The 21,106-nt window shown below is 34.8% G+C and overlaps 1 protein-coding gene across 3 annotated transcripts in view; it reads right to left on the bottom strand.

The window, feature by feature from the left end:
* The window catches only part of Lrrk (Leucine-rich repeat kinase), a 331,346-nt gene that overhangs the window by 269,165 nt on the left and 41,075 nt on the right, over nucleotides 1-21,106 (bottom strand). For all 3 annotated transcript variants that reach the window (XM_085827294.1, XM_085827295.1, XM_085827296.1), the window contains one exon: nucleotides 14,487-14,589. In XM_085827294.1, coding sequence (XP_085683420.1) covers nucleotides 14,487-14,589 — 103 coding nt within the window. The remainder of the gene's footprint in view (nucleotides 1-14,486; nucleotides 14,590-21,106) is intronic.

Raw genomic sequence — 21,106 nt, 5'->3', positions numbered from 1 at the left:
CTTTAATTAAATACCTCGACTAAGCCCTGTTCAGCCTCTGATGGCGGTACAGGAAGTTCAGCCAGTCATACTATGGAAATTTGTTTCTGTTTCATTTCAGTTTTGGTTTATTTTGTGCATAAACATTACATTTAATATCAGTTATTCATAATAATTTCTTTGACTTTAATCCAGTGACTTAAACTGGATTTATTTCTTAATTTCTTAAAATATATATACGAATGAAACATATGGCAAATACTCGATAGCTTTTATTCCTCAGAAGTATAATCAATAAATATTCAGCTAATTATATTTTGCAATGTTTCCCGTTTTGTAATCCTTCTTAAACCAAAATTTGCTAATTTACAATCGGTATTTACACTCTAAGTAAAGAAACAACTTACAAACTAACAAGTTTTAAAAACCCGAACTGTTTACGCCCAGATAACAGAAAATCAACAATATACCGCATTTATCCTCTTTTAAGATAGCGTCAAATTCCTTTCTGGGCATGCGCAGAGTGCGAAATTCGTTTAACACTGATCAACTAAATGTGCAGTTTGCCATTACGCTACCAGGCTGGCATAAAGTTGAGCAGTTATGCAACGTATACACAAGCGCTTTGCGGTCGCAAGTGACATACGCCGAATTTCGGTGCTGGACAATCAATCAGACCTTCCTACATCAAGGAAAGAGGAATAAAGATTTTGTCTAAATGTTATAACCGTTACCTTTATGCCAGCGTGGTAAAAGAACCAAACAATCGCAGCAGAGCAAACACGAACTGACATCCGGTCAATGATTTTCTTGAGACAGCTGCACATTTACATATCAGCAACTTTACCCTTCCTAACAGGCTGTGGCTTAAGCGCTTAAATCCTTAAATTTTTCGCCGTAAGGCTGTTGACAGTTATTTCAAGAATAACTACTCTGTTATTGCTACCCAGCGACTATTTCGGCAACATTTAAACTTGGGACGTCATGGGAAAGTTCTAGATGGATGGACCATTGCGACAGACATTTCCATGTACAGTAATGTCCCGTTTTAGTGACATTTCCTAGCCGCCTCGTTCACCTGATCTTTCATGTGCCGACTTTGGGGGCACTTGAAGCAAGAAGTTTACCGAACACGTTGTGCCACCATTTCAGAGCTGAAGGATCGCATCCGAACTCCCGTCTGCAATGTCCCAGGGAATACGTTACGCCGAGTTATGGCAAGCTTCCAACGCCGCCTGGATGAATGTGTTGTGCAGAGGGGGCATCATATTCAAAATGTAATCCACGCAATGGGCAATGACTTACACATTAGTAAATGGCATACCTTTAACTATTAATTGACATAACGGGTAATAAATAAATTACAGTTACTGCCTTATGGTGTGCTTTTAATATCCTACTATGAACGCTGCCGCACGCACCCTGTATAAAAAAAACTTGAACGCTGCCGCACCCTGTATAAAACAAACTTGAACGCTGCCGCACCCTGTATAAAAAAAAACTATCTCAGTTCTCCAGCACCTGTCTTATTCATCACAATTAGCGCACTAACCTGAAGTTTGACTTAAAAAAATTCCAAATATTTTAAAAGAATTGCATTTTTGAAAAAACCATAATACCAAACTCAAAACAGTGTTCCAAAAAAGATGAGCTACACGAAGCAAACTATCTTGTTTATGAACAACCCAAGCGTTGCAAAAATTTAGAGACTGTATATTGGAGGCAAGGATGTTCTCTCCAACTTTCCTAACGTTAGATTATCTGATTTTGGCAAAGTAAACGAGGGCTATCTGCTTAAGGAGAGAGATGCGTTCATGGAGAATTTTTTTACGAAAAACTGGCTCGTATTCAGGATACACATGAGGAAAACCGAAAAAGGAACCATACAGCAAGCCCGTTCGCTTTAGTTCGATCCCAAGTTGAACTACCAATATTCAGGGCTCTTAACCATTCGACCACTGGTGTGTCTTGCCCAACTTTCGATTTTGTGCGATTTGTTCGCTAAAATCCTCCAGACGCATTATCTTTGTTTGCAGTTTGCATACCGTATTTAAATCATATCGTTTTTTAATTTGAAAAGAAAAGTTAAGATTTTTTACAGCGTTCAAAAAAATTGCGCTGGCGGAGGCAAATTTATCAATTAATGAACTGATTATCTTCGATAACGACAACATAGCTTTCTCAACTATAAAGTGACACAAAAAAATTCCCGTTTATGCAAACAATGCATGTGATAAAACTGGGTGAAAGTCACAATCCTATACAAAATAAATAAAGCAAAGCCTCTCTACATAGAAAAAAATCAAGGCCAACATTAAATCCGCGCGTGATTTGACCTGCGATAAAAATGACATAAACCTTTGATCCAATAAAGGTAGGTGTGGTTGTCACATCACTATCTCCGCCCGCACGATTCAGGAAAGAAATCAAAAGAGAATGTATGTGTTGCCTGAATATAAATATATATATATATATATATATATATATGTTTATATATATATATATATATAATTAAGCTTAAATACTTGCATTGTATTTCCGTTCAGTATCTTTTAAACTTTATAAGTAAGTATTTGAGTTTCATTTGAAAATATCGTTTTTAAAAGATATCACATGGAGAAGCGTTTACAGCCATAATGTAATTCCAACAGTTTTATGTTCGACCTGCTTACTTCACCTTCTAGCAATTATTCGACTAATTAGAGAATGACGCAATTCCAAATTTCTGTCGCTTCTGAGCAGGTATGGCCCAATATAAAAGTCCGTTAACAGTCGCATGCCCGATAACAAATATAACAAGGCGCGCATACAGTATTTTATAATTAGTCACTGTTGATAACATAACCTTCATTGCTTCACATATAATAATTTACTTTAAATACAAAAAATACTGTTAAGAAAAAACGCAAACACAATATTTTTAACATGATTATTGAAACTGCTTTTTACACTATCATTGCGGGCTCTGCCAGCATCTGAGTAATTAAGCCAGTGCGCTAGGAGGAAGGGCACCCAGGCCTGACAATACTGACGCTGCCTAAACACAGTTAAACGGCCCAACCTAGCTCAGGCCGCTAAAGTACCAGTCCAGCCGACGAGCCAAGACTGGGCCAAATCGGCAGGCATACTCAGCAACTCGCAATCCACGTCCCCGTCCTGGAGGGAATGTGAAAACATCTGCCATCAACAGCGGCCCCAACCGCAGACAGCAGAACTAAGTAACTTAAACACTGTCAGACAAGATTGGACCACCAATCCAGTCTGCTACTACGTCATGGTACACACGCGTCGGTTCAGGGCGCCCCCAAAGGGGGAAACCAAGGAAGTATATGAAGATGAAGTTTTGAAGCTCCAGGCGCCCACTGGAAACCTCAAGCAGTCTAAAGGCTCGCTGACTCCACCGACGGGGGTGTCTCCTCCCGGACAACCATGAAAATCTGACTATAGCTCCACCACAACCAACGGAACGGACAAGAGAGTGCCATACGATCCTTGCCGAGCCTGAAACAGCCATCGCCAGCGATGACTCTCGTCCTGTGAAGACTGATTTTATACCCCATAGCCGAGACTGCCTAGGTACCAGTAGTTTCCCAGGTTTTGTGTGAGTCGACCCCTAGGGAAAGTAATTAAGACAGCTGAATGCTGGGAGTTCGACCCGGCTTCTATCCCATGCAAACTGGTTGGCTTTCGTGGATTTTATCACGTGTAATGCAATTACAGGAAAGTTTCTCTTAGACAGTCCTCAATGAAAACATCCCTTTAGGCAGTTAATTCTAATGCGCTTTGCCGTATTCGAATATGCCATATTTTTTACGTGATTTTGCATATTAAACAACAAAATGTTAAATACTGATAAACACCAAAACTTTAATAATAAAAAGTGCTTTTTTAGATTCATCAATTAAAGCTAAATCTTTGACAACTAAATAAAAGGCAGGCCGAATCCTCCCCCCCCCACCGAAACTATGAAACTCCTCCCAAAGGGAAATCCCCCGGTTGAGAACACCTGCTGTGGAAATTGTGAAGATCATATTCAAATTGGTCGCCTGAAATCTTGACGCATATGGGAAAAATACTTTTGGCAAATTGGCACCGCTCCACAAAAAATACTATAATAAAAGAGTATTCGTGAAGTGCAGGAAATATTTCTTTAAACGGGTACAATTTACAAATCTTCACATAAATCAATTTTCTTTATATTGCGCATTCATCTGCAGCTCTATACATTCCATATGCACTTTTGCAGAGGTATCAGCAAATTACCTAATAGGATCAGATAATCTGAATTACGTCAGAGTACACTAGGGCTATCTGCTTAAAGAAATGATTGCCTAGGTGGAGGCCTATAAGGTATTTCTCCCGCTTTCTTAGCGTGCCTTCGTGGTGCAGTGGTCTGCACGCTGGGTGTGTATTCCAGAGGTCCGCGGTTCGATTCTCAGCGTTGGCATTGCTCATTTTTCATGTCTCCTGCTTCCAAAAAATACATAATGTCTCTACGGTGGCGGCTGAACTAAAAGGGTGCTGGATGATGATTCTGCACACCCAGGATTTGGCGATTGGGTCCCCTAAACCCCAGTCTCCCTTTAAAAGGGGGAGTATAAAATGTATTTCTCCCGCCTTTATAGTGTGCCTTCGTGGTGTAGTAGTCTGCATGCTGGGCGCGTATTCCAGAGGTCCGTGGTTCGATTCCCGGAGAAAGCGTTGCTTATTTTTCATTTTTCCTGCTTACAATTGGCCTAATGTCTCTACAGGCATATCCAAGGAAAACTAACTCGTATTCACGAAAAGGCTTATGCAGCCAGTACTTTGCTGCGAACTGGACAAGAGTTGTACTGCCAATGTTCAACAGTCAAACAACTCGCCATCTGTCGCGCCGAATGGGGGTAATGAGCACACTGAAATGCAATTAACCTTTTATCAAGTGTTAAAAAATATTTTCAGAATCTTCTAAAAATATGGAACTCTATGCCGCATATTTTTCACTGTTTGCGTAAATTGTCCAGACACTGCACGAATTATCCAGACATTATCCAGACCCGAATGAACCAAGCGTTGGTTTAACCTGAGATTGCAAATAAGGAGCATTATCGCTCTTTGGAACGCCATTCATTAGTTAGCGAATCCTTGAAAACATATATTTGTTAACAAATGTTCATAAATTATGTTTACACATTACATAATTAAAATATATGTTCGTAATTTCGCCAATTTAAGTAATCATAGCCTTTTTATACTCTTTAAATACTTAACGGGACGTGTATATCTCCCACTAAAAGTTTAAAAATTACTAGATATTTAGATTCTCCTGACTGTTACACATCATCTTCAAATAGTTGGATAATCAAAACGCCGCTGTGGTCGTTGTATACAAGACTCCTTATCACATATGCTTCCACTACAAGGGACTGAACGTCTAAAGGGACAATTCTCGGAACCCGCACATTTCCATGAAACTCGCGTAGGTTACCATTTTCACTTACTACAAAGACTTGAAAGCTAAACAATAATCGATTACCGCTCAGACTGGGATCACGTGATCCTTCAGAAGCAGAAATTCGTCTGATTGGTTGATCTCAACGCGGGACAGAGCTGCAGCCGAACATTTTAGGCGAGGTTTCAAAAAATCCCGTGTAGCCGGTACATCGTTTCCGTCGCTAGGCGGAGCCTTTTTTTTCCTATGGATCCTCCCGTTTAAACCAGTGCTACCAGAATGTCGTTTCTCAGAAAAGTCCCGTCTAGGGACCGTCGCTAGATGTAATAACCTCTTTAGGTGCAAGAGGACACTTGAATCAGGCTCCTGGGCGATATCCGCAATTTGAGCATAACATATAGCAATTAAATGGCTTTTGATAGCATAACATGGCATTATTTCGAAGCGAAAACCAGCAAAAAAAAAAATACTAATTCTCATGTGAAGCGTGAATACAAGTCTTCGAATATAGTGTTACTCTGTGAAAGAACCAGGTCAATGTAACAGCAGTAAATTAACTTCCGTTCACCTTGTACATCAGTTGTAGTAGTAGCAGACTTGGGACAATTATATGGCATTTGTAGTGCGAGTTGTACATAGAGGGGGGAAATATGAGTTGCCCAATGTGTAATGTTGGGTTTTGCAAAGAATGCTTCACCCTGTATCACACGATGTAAAATCTATTTCATATAATAAAGTTCTCCAGAATAATACGTGTGCTTATAGTAAGTCGATCGCTACGTATCCCACCATTAACTACGGCTGGGACATAATATGTTCTAGTAACTAGTCCTTTGGCTTGTAACTAGTAACTACCGTACTTGACGGCATATAAGACGCACATTTTTTCCTAAATTTGGTCTCAAAAACGTTACCTGCGTCTTATACGTGAAGGACACGGGTTGATTTTCAATACCGAATGCTATTTTTAGCCCGGATAAAGGTCTAGACACACATAACTTTCTCTCCATCTGCCATAATTATTTTGCGCAAGCATGAAATATCTGTCGCCAAAAAGCGCCAAAGCTCGAAGCTGATGTCCAAGTTCGAACAGGTTCGACGGCAGGACTAAAGAGAAGGGCTAGCTCATAGAGCGTTTCACCCTGAAACAGGCAGTGAGGAGTGATGACGTAGCAATGATGCCACTGAGCGCGGATTGACAACATAGAAATTAGCGTTTTAAATTTGAAGAACCAGCGTTTAAAATGAGCTGTGTGTGAAAGATAGCTATAATTTGGAAGAAAATGTGTTACGTGTAGGTTATTAAGATTTATGCAGTATGCATTTTACACTGAACATTACAAAATTTAATAGTACTTACTCAATTTTAAAATAATAGATAAAATGCGCTACTCTTAGCATAAAGTTCCTTTTTTTTTATTTGAAGGGATTTTTTTTTTTTTTTCTTTAAATGCCTGTTTGTTTCTAATCATTTCTTTGTCATTTGCATGTTAACTAAGAGAACTGTACTACTGCTTCTAAGATAACTATAATAACAGCTATTTAAAATTAATCGAAAAACAAACTTAAATTGGCATAGTTTTAAACATGTATGGTTATATATGGCAAAATTTCTGCTAATCTAAGTTTGAGTTTCAGCCTAATTGTAAATTTTACATTGGCATATTTTTCTCCCGATTCAATATAATAACATATATTTTTTTTTAATAATTTTGTAACTTAGGCTTACATCAATATTTCATTTAAATAAATACAAGTAAGATTGTTATCTTAATTTAGACAAAACAACTTTACTCACAGTACCTAAAATAATTATTTCCCAGCCAGTTTCCCTTAGAAAGTCCTCCACGAAGGCATCCCTCCCCTTAGACAGATAGCCCTAGTGTGCTTTGCCATAATTAAATACACCACACCACATACACCACACCATTAATTCCAAAACTTGAATTTGTTTTTCATGATGTTCATTTAATCCAAATGCTGCTTTAAGTATTTTATCTGAAGGAGGGTATGTTTTGGTACTATTCAAAATATCGAAAAAATTGTCGATTAACTCAAAGAAATCGGATGCTTTTTTATTTCCTGTGAGGTGGAGTATACCTTTTGCTGTAGTTCTTGAAAATAATGTTTTCGCTGGAGCGACTTTTTGTCTCTCGTTTCCCTTGACCATTAAATAATTTGGTTTTAGTTTGTGACACAATTTAATTTCTCCTGAATCTTTATTTAAAACCTCTTTAATAATATCAACATTTAAAACAGTTACATCTTCTAAAACAAATCCTTTATCTAAAAAGTGGTTTCTCAGTAATTTGAGGCAGTGCGCTAAATCTGCAAAAACCCATATTTTTTTCGTTTGGAATACTGGATTTGGAAACTGAGAACTATTAATCGAAATCTGTAACTCTTTCCACTTAAGTAGTAGATCTTCCTAAATCAGACACTATTGCCTTCACTTCTACTCCAGATGAATGAATATGTCTTATGAGTGAAAAAAGAAGTTCTTCCTTCATTGGAGTGTTAAAATCAAAAAATATTGGTTGTTTCCACTGCGAAATGAGACCTCTGATTCAAACAAACTGCACTTTTTGAAAAGGACCGAGAATTTGTTCCAGTTTAGAGTCATAACAGAGTGTAGAATCTATGTGCATTTCGTCAAAACTGAGAACGCATATTTTTCCTACAGAATTCAAATATTGGCATCTTTCCTTCATTACAGCAAGAACATCACTCTGAATTCCTGGACTACATGAAAATTTAGCGCACCATCTCTTTAATGTGCTAGTGCTAGGTAAAGGAATTCCCATTTTTTCTTTCCAAAAATCGTAGCTTTTAGTTGACAGAGCTCTTATGACAATGCAACGTGAAATATCTTCACTAGTCCACCTGATTTTTTCCTTCTTTTCTAGCAATACGTTAATCTGCGTCTTTGTAAAAATATGCTTTAGACGTTTTTCCAAATTCTCCGATCTGTTCTGTTTTTTCCCTAAATTTCGCTGTTTGGGATTTTAATTTCTAAATTTCCGATACAAATTTCTTTCTAGATGTCGTCCACCTTCTTTGTCGCTGAGCAAACATTCTAAAATTTTTCTTTTCTCTATTTGTCAATATTTTATTACAATTTTCTAAGGATATTATTTTGTTCTTCAAATTATCAATACATTCTTGTTTATCTTTACACTTAGGGCACTCAGGGATATTGTCACATAGGGCATTGTCACTTGTTTTATTTCAAAATCATTCACATTTGATTTATTATTGTCAGCTTCAATTTCGTTCTCGGCCTCAAAATAAATTTTCTTTGGGCTTAATTCGTGTAGTCTTTCAAAAGCACTCTGCATTAGTTTTCTTTTCGAATGTCTCCGATTTCTTGGTGTTATTTCGTTTACTGCACACGATAAATTTACTTTCGGCACAGCATTGCATTTCAACAGTTTCTTTCGCGGCAATCCAAGCAAGCGATTTATTATGTCATCTTCATAATCACTGCACAGAAAATTTTCGCTGCAAATTCTTGCGTTTTTCACATTAATAAAATCTTGTCTTCGACATTTATGTATCCATTCTTTCGTCAAACGCAAATTGTCCTTGGGGAAAGCAGGAAATACAATATCTCTTCCTTTCGTATTTCTATAAGTGTTACGGCACGTTGCTACAGCACAAGAAGCCATATTACATAAAGGATACTTTAAATATAGAATTTAAAAGGAAAACTGACTAAAACTATATATATGTATACAGACAAATTATTTTAAATATTTGCATTATTAGAAAACAAATATGTATGATTAAAATTAATTTGGGATATGCGATCTCCAGAAAATCGTCTCGCAACTGAATGAAACTACAGTTTTAAAGGCGCGAAATCAGAGCAGGTGCAACAGAGACACGTCAGATTCTCCCCCTCCATGAGGCCATGGAGGTAGGAAGTAAGAAGGAGTCGCCCTAAACAAGTTTCTCCGTACCCTGCTCTGAAGCACCGGCGATCCCTACGTGGTGACCAAAACATTGGGTCATTTACCATTGAGTTCTATGGGATTTGACGCGTTCGGGTGTAAATATTTTGTAATTACGTCGCAAATATACATATCAATGTATGTATTTTCTTTTTTTACAACACTTCAGAGTCCTAAGTATGTGAAAACAACATATTTTTAAACAACATTTCATTCTGAACGGAATTAAATGCTATACTTTTCACAGGACAGTTTTCTCAGAATGGTTTAATTTGAATGAAATATTTTCACAAGTTTTCGTTAATTACATTAGAAAAAAAAATTAAGGTAATTCGATTTTATTCGGTTAAGGTACAAAAATTAAGATCAAAGTTTATTGTATTATTAATATTAAAATTATGCATTATTTCTTTTCTATTTATAGAGCTTCTTCCTAAAATACTTTCTTAAATATGACATGATTTTTTGGCTTCTTTTAAATAGAAAAATGTAAGTCAATTTATAATTAATGCTCTATTCGGTTCATTTTAAATTAGAGAATTATTAGGAATTAAATAGTATTTGACTTTCTCTGAACATTTCTGAAAGGGAATAAAACAAGTTTTTTTTTAACTATGATTTAAAACTTGTAACTGAGTTATTATAAAATGTAAAGGGAATAATTCTTTTAATTATACTTATCAGATTTTTTTTTTCTTTTACCCTTCATTTCAACAATACATATTCCAAAACTCTTTATTACGTTCTTAAGTGCGCATCTCATAGCATTTGCTTTACAATATCTTTTAACAGATTGCTTTCCAGTACGAACAATTCTTGCTTAAATAGTTTTATAACGTATTTGTCAACAGGATTTCAATTTATGTTTACTATTCAATATTAAGGTTATTATATATTTAGATAACATTTATAATCATTATAAATTAGATTTAATCATTAGATTTCTTCACAGTACTTTTACAGTTGTTTATAAGTGAATAAATTCTTCATTTCAAATACGTTTATAAATAATTTAATGAATATTTAAGTATTTTGTCAAAGGCAGATACATGCTTTTTGCAAGCACATGCATAAATACCCATGCATATTTCCTATTTATCACTTCCGGCATGTGCAAATCTTTAATTTCTGTGCATTCACTATATTTTTCGTGTAAAGTAATTTACACTAATTTAGCATACACCCGAAAGTTTTACATAAAAATATATATGAATGTAATTTGAATGAAAATTATAAGTATTATTTTTAATACCCACTCAAAGGTCAGTTTTTCTTCAAAATTCCTCCACGATGGCATCTCTCTCTTTAGCCAGATAGCCCTTGCATGCGTTACTCTATTTAATAAAAACTTAATCTGACCTATGTGCCTAATTACAAATATTTTAACATACATAATTTTATATTTACATTTAGCCATCAAGTTTCAAACTTTTCAAATCTTCTAGAAAATAAATTTTGGCAGTTTTCTCATAGCAATTTTCTTAAAATCTATATTTTTGTAGTGCAACAGCTTAGAATTTTATAAAACAAATTCATAATCAAAATCGCTGTTGTTAGTTATCGAAAAATAACCAAGGTGTGATTTTTGCGTAAATGTCAGTAAACTATACAAATTGCTATTATCCATTACACTATGAATGTTTCTTTCATGCGAGAGTGTCCCTTTTTCGATTTCTATGGAACTGTCGTGTGTCGAAATACTATCAGAATCTCGTCAAGCGAGCTTCTGATTGTAAACAAAAAACACCCCGTCTGGTGACCCAAGCTTCAAAGCAGTGCTTCACTTCTAGCGCGAAATGGCCCCTCCTCCCTTTCCTACCTCCATGGTAGCTAGAGGGGGGCAAGAGGGGGCATCTGTCCCCGGGCGCAGAATACAAGGGCATGAGGCTCATGGAGGTAAAGAAAGGGAGGAGGGGCCATTCCGGAGGGACTAGTTTACTGACATTTACGCAAAAATCACATCTTGGTTATTTTTCGATAACTAACAACAGCGATTTTGATTATGAATTTGTTTTATAAAATTCTAAGCTGTTGCACTACAAAAATATAGATTTTAAGAAAATTGCTATGAGAAAACTGCCAAAATTTATTTTCTAGAAGATTTGAAAAGTTTGAAACTTGATGGCTAAATGTAAATATAATATTATGTATGTTAAAATATTTGTAATTAGGCACATAGGTCAGATTAAGTTTTTATTAAATAGAGTAACGCATGCAAGGGCTATCTGCCTAAAGAGAGAGATGCCATTGTGGAGGAATTTTGAAGAAAAACTGACCTTTGAGTGGGTATTAAAAATAATACTTATAATTTTCACTCAAATTATATTCATATATATTTTTTATGTAAAACTTTCGGGTCTATGCTAAATTAGTGTAAATTACTTTACACGAAAAATATAGTGAATGCACAGAAATTAATGATTTGCACATGCCGGAAATGATAAATAGGAAATATGTATGGGTATTTATGCATGTGCTTGCAAAAAGCATGTATCTGCCTTTGACAAAATACTTAAATATTCATTAAATTATTTATAAATGTATTTGAAATGAAGAATTTATTCACTTATAAACAACTGTGAAAGTACTGTGAAGAAATCTAATGATTAAATGTATCTAATTTATAATGATTATAAATGTTATCTAAATATATAATAACCTTAATATTGAATTGTAAACATAAATTGAAATCCTGTTGACAAATATTCTGTTGACTATTTAAGCAAGAATTGTTCGTATTGGAAAGCAATCTGTTAAAAGGTATTGTAAAGCAAATGCTATGAGATGCGCACTTAAGAACGTAATAAAGAGTTTTGGAATATGTATTGTTGAAATGAAGGGTAAAAAAAAAAAAAATCTGATAAGTATAATTAAAACAATTATTCACTTTACATTTTATAATAACTCAGTTACAAGTTTTAAATAATACTTAAAAAAAAAAAAAAAACTTATTTTATTCCCTTTCAGAAATGTTCAGAGAAAGTCAAATACTATTTAATTCCTAATAATTCTCTAATTTAAAATGAACCGAATAGAGCATTAATTATAAATTGACTTACATTTTCGATTTAAAAGAAGCCAAAAAATCATGTCATATTTAAGAAAGTATTTTAGGAAGAAGCTCTATAAATAGAAAAGAAATAATGCATAATTTTAATATTAATAATACAATAAACTTTGATCTTAATTTTTGTACCTTAACCGAATAAAACCGAATTATCTTAATTTTTTTTTCTAATGTAATTAACGAAAACTTGTGAAAATATTTCATTCAAATTAAACCATTCTGAGAAAACTGTCCTGTGAAAAGTATAGCATTTAATTCCGTTCAGAATGAAATGTTGTTTAAAAATATGTTGTTTTCACATACTTAGGACTCTGAAGTGTTGTAGAAAAAGAAAATATATACATTTATATGTATATTTGCGACGTAATTACAAAATATTTACACCCGAACGCGTCAAATCCCATAGAACTCAATGGTAAATGACCCAATGTTTTGGTCACCACGTAGGGATCGCCGGTGCTTCAGAGCAGGGTACGGAGAAACTTGTTTAGGGTGACTCCTTCTTACTTCCTACCTCCATGATGAGGCTCGCGTCGGCGAGGAGTCGAACAAAGGAATGACCTAGCCCTTCTATTTATCCCTGTTCGACGGTCACATTACGCCTATGAAGCCTTTCCTTCTTTATATAGACTTTCTTTGACTCAGCCAACACACGTGTCGGTATCGGTGCTTAAAACTATTTGTTTTAAAAAAATACCCTGGAAAATATGACTACAGGAAACAAGAGATTAACCTTTTAACTGCCATGCCCGAGATAATCTCTGGTACAGCACTGGTGTTCGAAAATGTCACGCCCAAGTATTACTCAGGGTAATTTTTTTTTTTTTTTTTTTTTTTTTTTTTTTTTTTTGAGTGCATCGTATTGTTATACCCGAATATATATCGGGAGACGTATATTTCGGCTTCATCTTTTTGTCAAATCCGACTGTATCTCGGGAAAAATTTCACAATTTGTGTACCCAAATCATCAAAATAACTTGACAGTTAAAGGGTTAAGCTATACAATTCAGTACAAACTAGGAGTGTTAAACTATGCCAAAGTGCATGTTTCTGCTTTATTTTGTATTATGTTTGATTGCTTGCCGTTTATTCATTTATTCATTATTGAAATTTACATACCATGTTCAAAACAGCTTGCTGTTTGTTAATTTTCCTTAATAAAAGTATGTTTGGTAATTGCATTCAATGATTGTTTCGGACTATTGAAATTTTTTTTTCCTTGTGTGTGATCTTCTAAATAAGAGTGCGTCTTATATGCCATCAAATACGGTAGTCCTTTGGCTTGAAAACCGTTTATCAAAACAATCCCAAATGCTAAATTTATCTTATTTATGCCAAATTTTGTTCCCTTGGATAGAAAGCGGGGTAATTTTTTTTAATTCGTAGTCAAAGGGTTAAGGTAGGGGAGAGGAAGGCGCCACACCATTTACACCTAACTCCACTAATCAGGTTTCAGATTGCATAACCTGGTTGTGCTTAATTACCAATCCGCTGCAGCCACTTAAAGAAGTTCACCACTGTATGCAACATATGCTGTTGTTTGAATTGGTAAATCCACTGAAAGTTGAAATATGCACTGAAAAATCACTATTTTTCTTTCAGCAGACAGCATTTCTCATTTTCCTTCTCACGGACGCATATGCTCACACCATAGCTCATTTTGCAGTTACGTAAGTCGGGTCACATCAGCGGGTTCTGAGAGCTACATTCTGTGGATTGGACACGCCTCAATCTGGTCTTCAAAGAAACATGTATTTTCCATGTGAAATCAAAATCAGCCGTAATTATAAAAACTTGAATCTGCCTCTAATGGCAAAGCAAAAATGGCATAAAATCAAAATAAATTTTGCTTTACAGTATACATTATAACCGTGAAACTAATTCATTTGAATTTTCCTTAAAGTTTAACAAATTGCCCATACAATTAGACTAAACAAATTCAATCAATATAAATAATTATTTTTTAATAAAGTACTATTTAGCGCAATATCGCAGAAAATGTTTCCACCGCCACCACCAACACCTGTTTAAAGAAATAGAGATATCCATTCCTTACCTCCAGCCTGTAATAAAATGCGTGTACAAGTTTCATTTTCATTTGTGGCAGCAGCATGAAGAGCAGTCCGACCGCGAGAATCTTTGGCATTGAGGAATTGGATCTAAAAAGGAAACATATTCAAGTGCATTCAATTTTTATTTCTGTAACCTTTTATATATAAAAACGTTCAACAAAAAACACGGAAAAATCACACAGAGAACAGAAAATACAGAGGAAAAATAGATTAAATTATTTAAACAACAGACCTTGTTTCATTGTTTCAAGAAATTACTTTTATATAGCACAACTAAAAAAAATCAAAAGCCTCAAAAACAAAAGCAGCATGCTTGTATACATACAGAAAAGCTTATATATAAATACAAATATATATGCTTATTCAAAACAGATTTAATTCAAAAAACATAACTATACCTATTCCAAAAGCCTTATATCTGCTTAGTAAAAGTTGGTTTCTTAATGGGCGAACAACCAGTGTTCAGCGACTTTACCGCTCGGCTGCTGGTGGGCCTATTTTTGGCAATGAAAAATCACGTGAAATATGATTCCAAACCATTAAAATCTAAACTTTTTTCAAATTCTTGTCATAATGTTAATTGATGTATGTGAATCGTGTTCGCGAGCTGCATAAAATTGCTTCGGGGGACTCCAGTTAGAGACCATTGTTTTAGATCTCGCATCCGCCCCCGCCCTGTTTTAATAAATAAATAATAATAAAAAAAAAAAAACATAATAGCATTAGAAGCATTTCTAAATTTTTTTTTATATTCGTATTCACTCGGAAATTATTAAAATACTCACACAGTTTTTCTATAGTTAAATATAATCAACAATACGTTTTCTTCAGCCGGAGGAAATAAAAGAATTTAGAACACAGGAATAGGAAAGATTTTATAAAAATTATTTTCACGTAACAGCATAAAAAGAGTACAGCGAATGAAGAAAGCTTGAATAAATTACCGGAAAAGAAAGTATAACTTGCTTGGAAAAATACCACTTCAGTAATGAATCGTGCAACAGCTATAAAGAAAAAAATGTTCTGAAGTTTTCAATCATCATATTCCTTTGAAGGAGACATTTTTGTCTGCTTCATAAAAAGAAATATTTAATATAGTAATATGACTTTCCTCAAAGAGAAAGCGAGGAAAAAAATGAAATAAATAAAGTCAAGCTTCAATTATACAGATCATTTGAAGAAATTTTACGACAATTTCTTTAAATATTATTAGGTCTATTTTAAAAAAAAATATATAATATAGGTATAAACTGGAATTTAATAAAATATAAAATGCATACGAATATATTAATCACTAATCTCTCTTTATATATAAAGAAGAAATTCTGTGTGTTTGGTTGTCCTCTAATAACTCAGTCACTACTATAACTATCGTCACCAAACTTTCTGCAATTTTTTTTCTGGGTCCCGGAAAAGGTAGACGTCCACTTTATCGCAAAAAAAAAGTAGCTAAAATCAGATATTAATTAAAAACTGGGAAAAAAGACCATTTTAGCCCTCATTTTTCCGAGTGGCAACAGTCTCGCAAGCTGAAGATGAAAATCTGCTTTATTTCGAAAGTTGCTGCCACTGCTCGCTTTCAAATACTAGAGTTTGTTGATAAAAATTTATAAGCTTCACGATGAAATAAAAATAGCATTGCCAAACATTAAATACATTATTTCCGATTCCAAAAATTCGCGAGAAGCCATTTCGACTATTCCCATCTTCGTACGACTTTAATCAGCCAAAATATTAATTAAAAACTCTGAAAGCCCTCATTTTCGCCTTCGTTTTTCAGAGTGGCAACAGTCTGGCGCGTTGGTGATAAAAATGCTTTATCTTCGAAAAGTGTTGCTACTGCTCGCTTTCAAATCGTAGAGTTTGTTAATAAAAAATTTGAAAGTTTTACGAAATCTTTACATATAAAGAAAAATGTCTGTTTGTTTGTTGGCATTATTGATCTCTGATAAATTATGATCCATTTTTTGTCACATTTAATCGATTAAATTAAATATAGTTGAATTATTGGATGGAACTTGAGCTTTTACGACCATTTGATTAGAAAGACGAATATCATTAAAAACTGCGTGCCGTTATTGTTGATATAATGAGAAAGAATTAATTTATTTTTCTATCGAAATTTTTCATGCAAGTTCCATATCGCATAAGACTGAAACCTGTATGACTATGAATTGTATTTTTTTGCATCGTTATTAGAGCAGGATTACAGCAATATCGTTCTCTGTGTTGTTAGATGCATTACTCTCAATCTAATTTAACTGACAACTGGTACTTCCTTCATCGGTACTGCATTGGGTACTTCTTGAAGGAGGCGTTAGCTCAAAAGGCCTATGAGTCTGGATACGGTACTTTGCGTTGAATTACTTCTCAAATTGTTAATACCAAATATTATCGCCCTATATTATATTTCAGAAAATTGAATAATGAAGAATCTGCATGAGTGTATGTATATTTACCACACTGTGAGAAAACGACGGTACCTAAAGCCATCAAATTTTGAATAGTACAATCCTCCACTCGAACGTGGGCAACTGAAAGCCCGAATTTTGAATTTGTTTTATTGTTTATTCATATTTTTTTTTTTTTTAACTTTACCAAATTTTTGATGAACAAACTCAACGACTTCAAAGCGAGCAATGGCAAAATTGTACGGGGGGCGGGGGAAGAAAATTATGTCCAGGCTGAGGCTGTCTACCAGAAATTCTAAAGACATGCTGTTTTTTAAATACTTTATGATACTGCTGTTGAATTGAATTTTATGTGGTTTAAGTGAGAAGAACATGATATTTAATAAAAAAAGGTAACAAAGAAAACGTTAAAAAAAAACACCCCTTTGGGCTTTATAAAAAATCTGAAAGCTTTCAGATATTATTTATTAGTCCAAAGGGGCAATTTGCCCAGAAGAACTATGAATTTCGCTTTGGCATTTTGCGTTGGTTCACTTTAAATGTCGGTTCACTTTTCAAATTGTTGCCACCAAATGTTACAGTCCTGCATTATATTTGAAGAAATTAAATAATGAAAAATCTGCATAAATGTATGTCTATTTCTCGCATTGTGATAAAACAACGGTTCATAGAGCCATCGAATTTTGAGCGACGTAATCCTCCTACGAATGCGGAAGACCAAATTTGGAATTTGTTTTATTATCGATTTCATATTTTGTAAAACTTTAACGAATTTTTGAGTAACAAACTCAATGATTTGAAAGCGAGCAATGGCAACAATCTACAGAGTGGGGGGAAAAAAAAAAAAAACTTTTTTATCTCCAGCGCCGCGGAACTGTGTATCGGAAATTCTAAAGATATGCATGCTCATTTTTAAATTATTTTGCGACATTCTATTGAACTGAATTTTATGGTTTAAATGCAAAGAACATGATATTTAATATATAAAGGTAACACACAAAACGTTAAAAAAACGCCTCTTTGGACTTAATTTAAAATCTGAAAACTTTCAGATTTATTTATTTATTTATTTATTGTGCTTGAGCTGTAGATCGAGCAATCGATTTTCATTTTGGTGGCATAATTGATTTCACAGCGGAAGTAATGCTTTGCAACGACTATTACAAACTCACAAATGAAAGAAAATGCGAATGTTAATGCGTATTATTGCATCACGCGAAAAAATTAAATATTTTAGTCATTAATGTTCCACAGAGTTAATGCTTGAAAAATTAAATATTTTACGCTGAACGATAACACACTTTAAAATATTTAAATTTGGGCAGTGGCAATACATTTCTCTTACGCAACCGAGTTTGTTTATTAAATGCAAGACAAATTAATATAATTAAGTTTTCTCGAGTGGCAGCACATTTTTTTTACATCACCGAGTTTTCTGATTAAATTTGAAACATGTATATCTTACGCTTTGCAGAGCGGAAACGCAAATCTTTAAAATCGCTGTTTTCAATCAAGCGTTCGTTAAATTAACCTAAAATTACGTAAAGAGTTTTTGATTAATCTTGTATAAGATGATATGCCTATATATCATCTTATATAAAATTTCCCTTATATAAGAGAAAGACTGGAGACTCTAAAATACAGGCAGAACTGCGAGTTACTTAGGTATTTTTGGGAATGCAGGAGAAGTGAAAAATGAGAACGCCTTCGCCGGGAATCGAACCACGGACCTCTGGAATACGCGACCAGCGTGCAGACCAATACACTACAAAGGCATGCTAAGAAGGCTGGAGAAATACATTTTAACTTCAAGTTCCGCATTCAGTCTAAAGCGAGTTCTGAAGTATTCCAACACGATTTGAACCTCGAGTTAGCGAATGAATTTGCAATTGTATAGAAACTCCTGCAACTGATGTTGTACAGTTTGCAATTCTATAGCAGCTGGAATTTGTAATTGTGTTGTAATTTCTATAACTAACACTTTATAATTTGTAACAGTATAACTAATTTGATCACTGGTGTTAGAACTTGCAATTGTATAACACGTTCTACAGAGGCTGTTCACACATTTTTTAGACGATGCATATTGTATTCACAAAACTAAATTACATAAAATTCTTGTATTTTAAATGTTCTATTTGACATTCCTTATTCTGAACTATCTTTCGACACCGCAATTTCCAGGATAATAATGCCTTTTGAAGTGGCAGAAGAGATATTCTATCCCATTCCTCCCGAACAGCTTTCCAGAGTCCTGTTAGGGTTTTGGAACAAGGTCTGGATAATACAGTTTTTAAAAGTCCGAAAACACAAAAATCCATAGGTGACACATCGGGAGATTTAGTAGGGATATCAGTGAAGGGTATGGCCTTGATACCAGTTTTTTGTTCCATTTCATTTAGGAAATTTATAGTGGATTTTGATGTCTGACTGCTAGCTTTGTCCCGATGGAGTCTCACAGATGGATGACACTGTGGGTAAAGCGATGGATTTCAGAAAAATTGGCGATAAAATATGTTCCTGATAGTATTTGGAGTTAATCTTAACATTTTTTTGCACTCTATTTTTAACTTGCCATTATAAGAAAAACCAGCAACAATCATGAATCCCTTAGAAAAACGTTGTTTCGATTATTTGAACCATGTACTTAAATTTTTTTCTCCCCTTTTATGATAATAAATGGCTCCTTTTTTTTTTTTTACAATCATTTAAATACACCCATGCTTCATCTATTGTGACAATTCTTTTCCATTTTTCTTTGTATAAGTGTTTCTCATATAGAATTCTGCAGCGTGTCCTGCGTTGAGCGATATGCTTTGAAAGAAGACGATGCACATTGCGTTTTTTCGCTTTCTTAAGATTTAAATCAACGTTTATCATTTTGTTTACAGTGGCCACCGAGCATTTTAATGATTTTGCAACTGTCCTTTGATTAGGGGGATTTTCTTTTAACATTAAACAACGTACCTTTGCAATAGTCGAAGATGTTCGTTTTTTCCTTGGATACTTGTTTGGAATTTTTGTCCCACTTGAGGCTCCAATTTGACTTTTTTTTTTTTTTTTTTTCCCCCTTTTCTTGTTGATGATATTACCTATCGACGCTTTAGATATCACAAAACCATGACTCTCACATCGTTTTTGGATAACGGAGTATGCATATTTCTCTTCGGAAAGAGCGTCAATCCTCAACCCCAATACATATGTGCCCCTCGATATCGGAATTTAAAAAATTCGAATTTTTTTTTTTTAATTTATTTCGTGCTTTGTTCAAACTTAAAAGTTTTTTACTTCCTTATACGAAGTAAAGGAAGTATTGCAATCGCGAAAAATTTCAGGTAGCATATTCAATGACAACATTCATCTTGACCGCTCTGGAATCCATCTGAACGATGCTTTTGCTTGACATCTCTACGTACGGTCAGAATAAAGGACTCATTTTCCCAAAACGGATTGTAAAATTAATTTAAAATGGATTCAGAACAGATTTTTTCCCATTAAGTCTGTGTAAGCATATCGCAAAAATGAGTAACCTCAGGACGTTCAAATTTTGTATATACACTCTAGACAAAAAAAAAAAAAAAAAAAAAAAAAAAAAACGACGCACCAAGAAGGAGTTATCCGAATGGGACGAAAATCGCAGAAGTGATGCACATGTATAGAAAAACAAATGATTACAGTTTGAGAAAAATTGGATGATTTATTGAAGTGATAGGCCTTCACAAAGTGAAAAAGTCAGTAACGCATTTGTCCACCTTTGTCCCTTATGCAAGCAGTTATTCGGCTTGGCATCTATTGACAGTGGTTGCGGATGTCCTCTTGAGGGATATCGTGCCAAATTCTGTCCAATTGGCGCGTTAGATCGTCAACATCCCAAGCTGGTTGGAGGGCCCTACCATTAATGCTCCAAACGTGCTCAATAGGAGAGAGATCCGGTGACCTTGCTGGCCAAGGTAATGTTCGGCAAGCGCTAAACAAGCAGTAGGAACATGTGCATTGTGGGGGCGGGTATTATCTTGCTGAAATGTAAGCCCAGGGTGGCGCGACATGAAGGGCAACACAACGGGCCTTAGAACTTCGTCAACGTTCGGCTGTGCTGTAAGGTTGCGACGGACGACAACCAAAGGGGTGCTACTATGAAATGAAATAGCACCCCAGACCATCAATCCTGATTGTCGGCCTGTCTGCCGGAAGAC

This window comes from Stegodyphus dumicola, chromosome 11, assembly GCF_044657685.1.
Source record: "Stegodyphus dumicola isolate Sdum_Otavi_A_Nest chromosome 11, ASM4465768v1".
In the NCBI taxonomy this organism is placed as follows: Eukaryota; Metazoa; Arthropoda; class Arachnida; order Araneae; family Eresidae; genus Stegodyphus; species Stegodyphus dumicola.
Note: the sequence above shows the minus strand (reverse complement) of the source record. Positions and strands in the feature narration are given on the sequence as shown.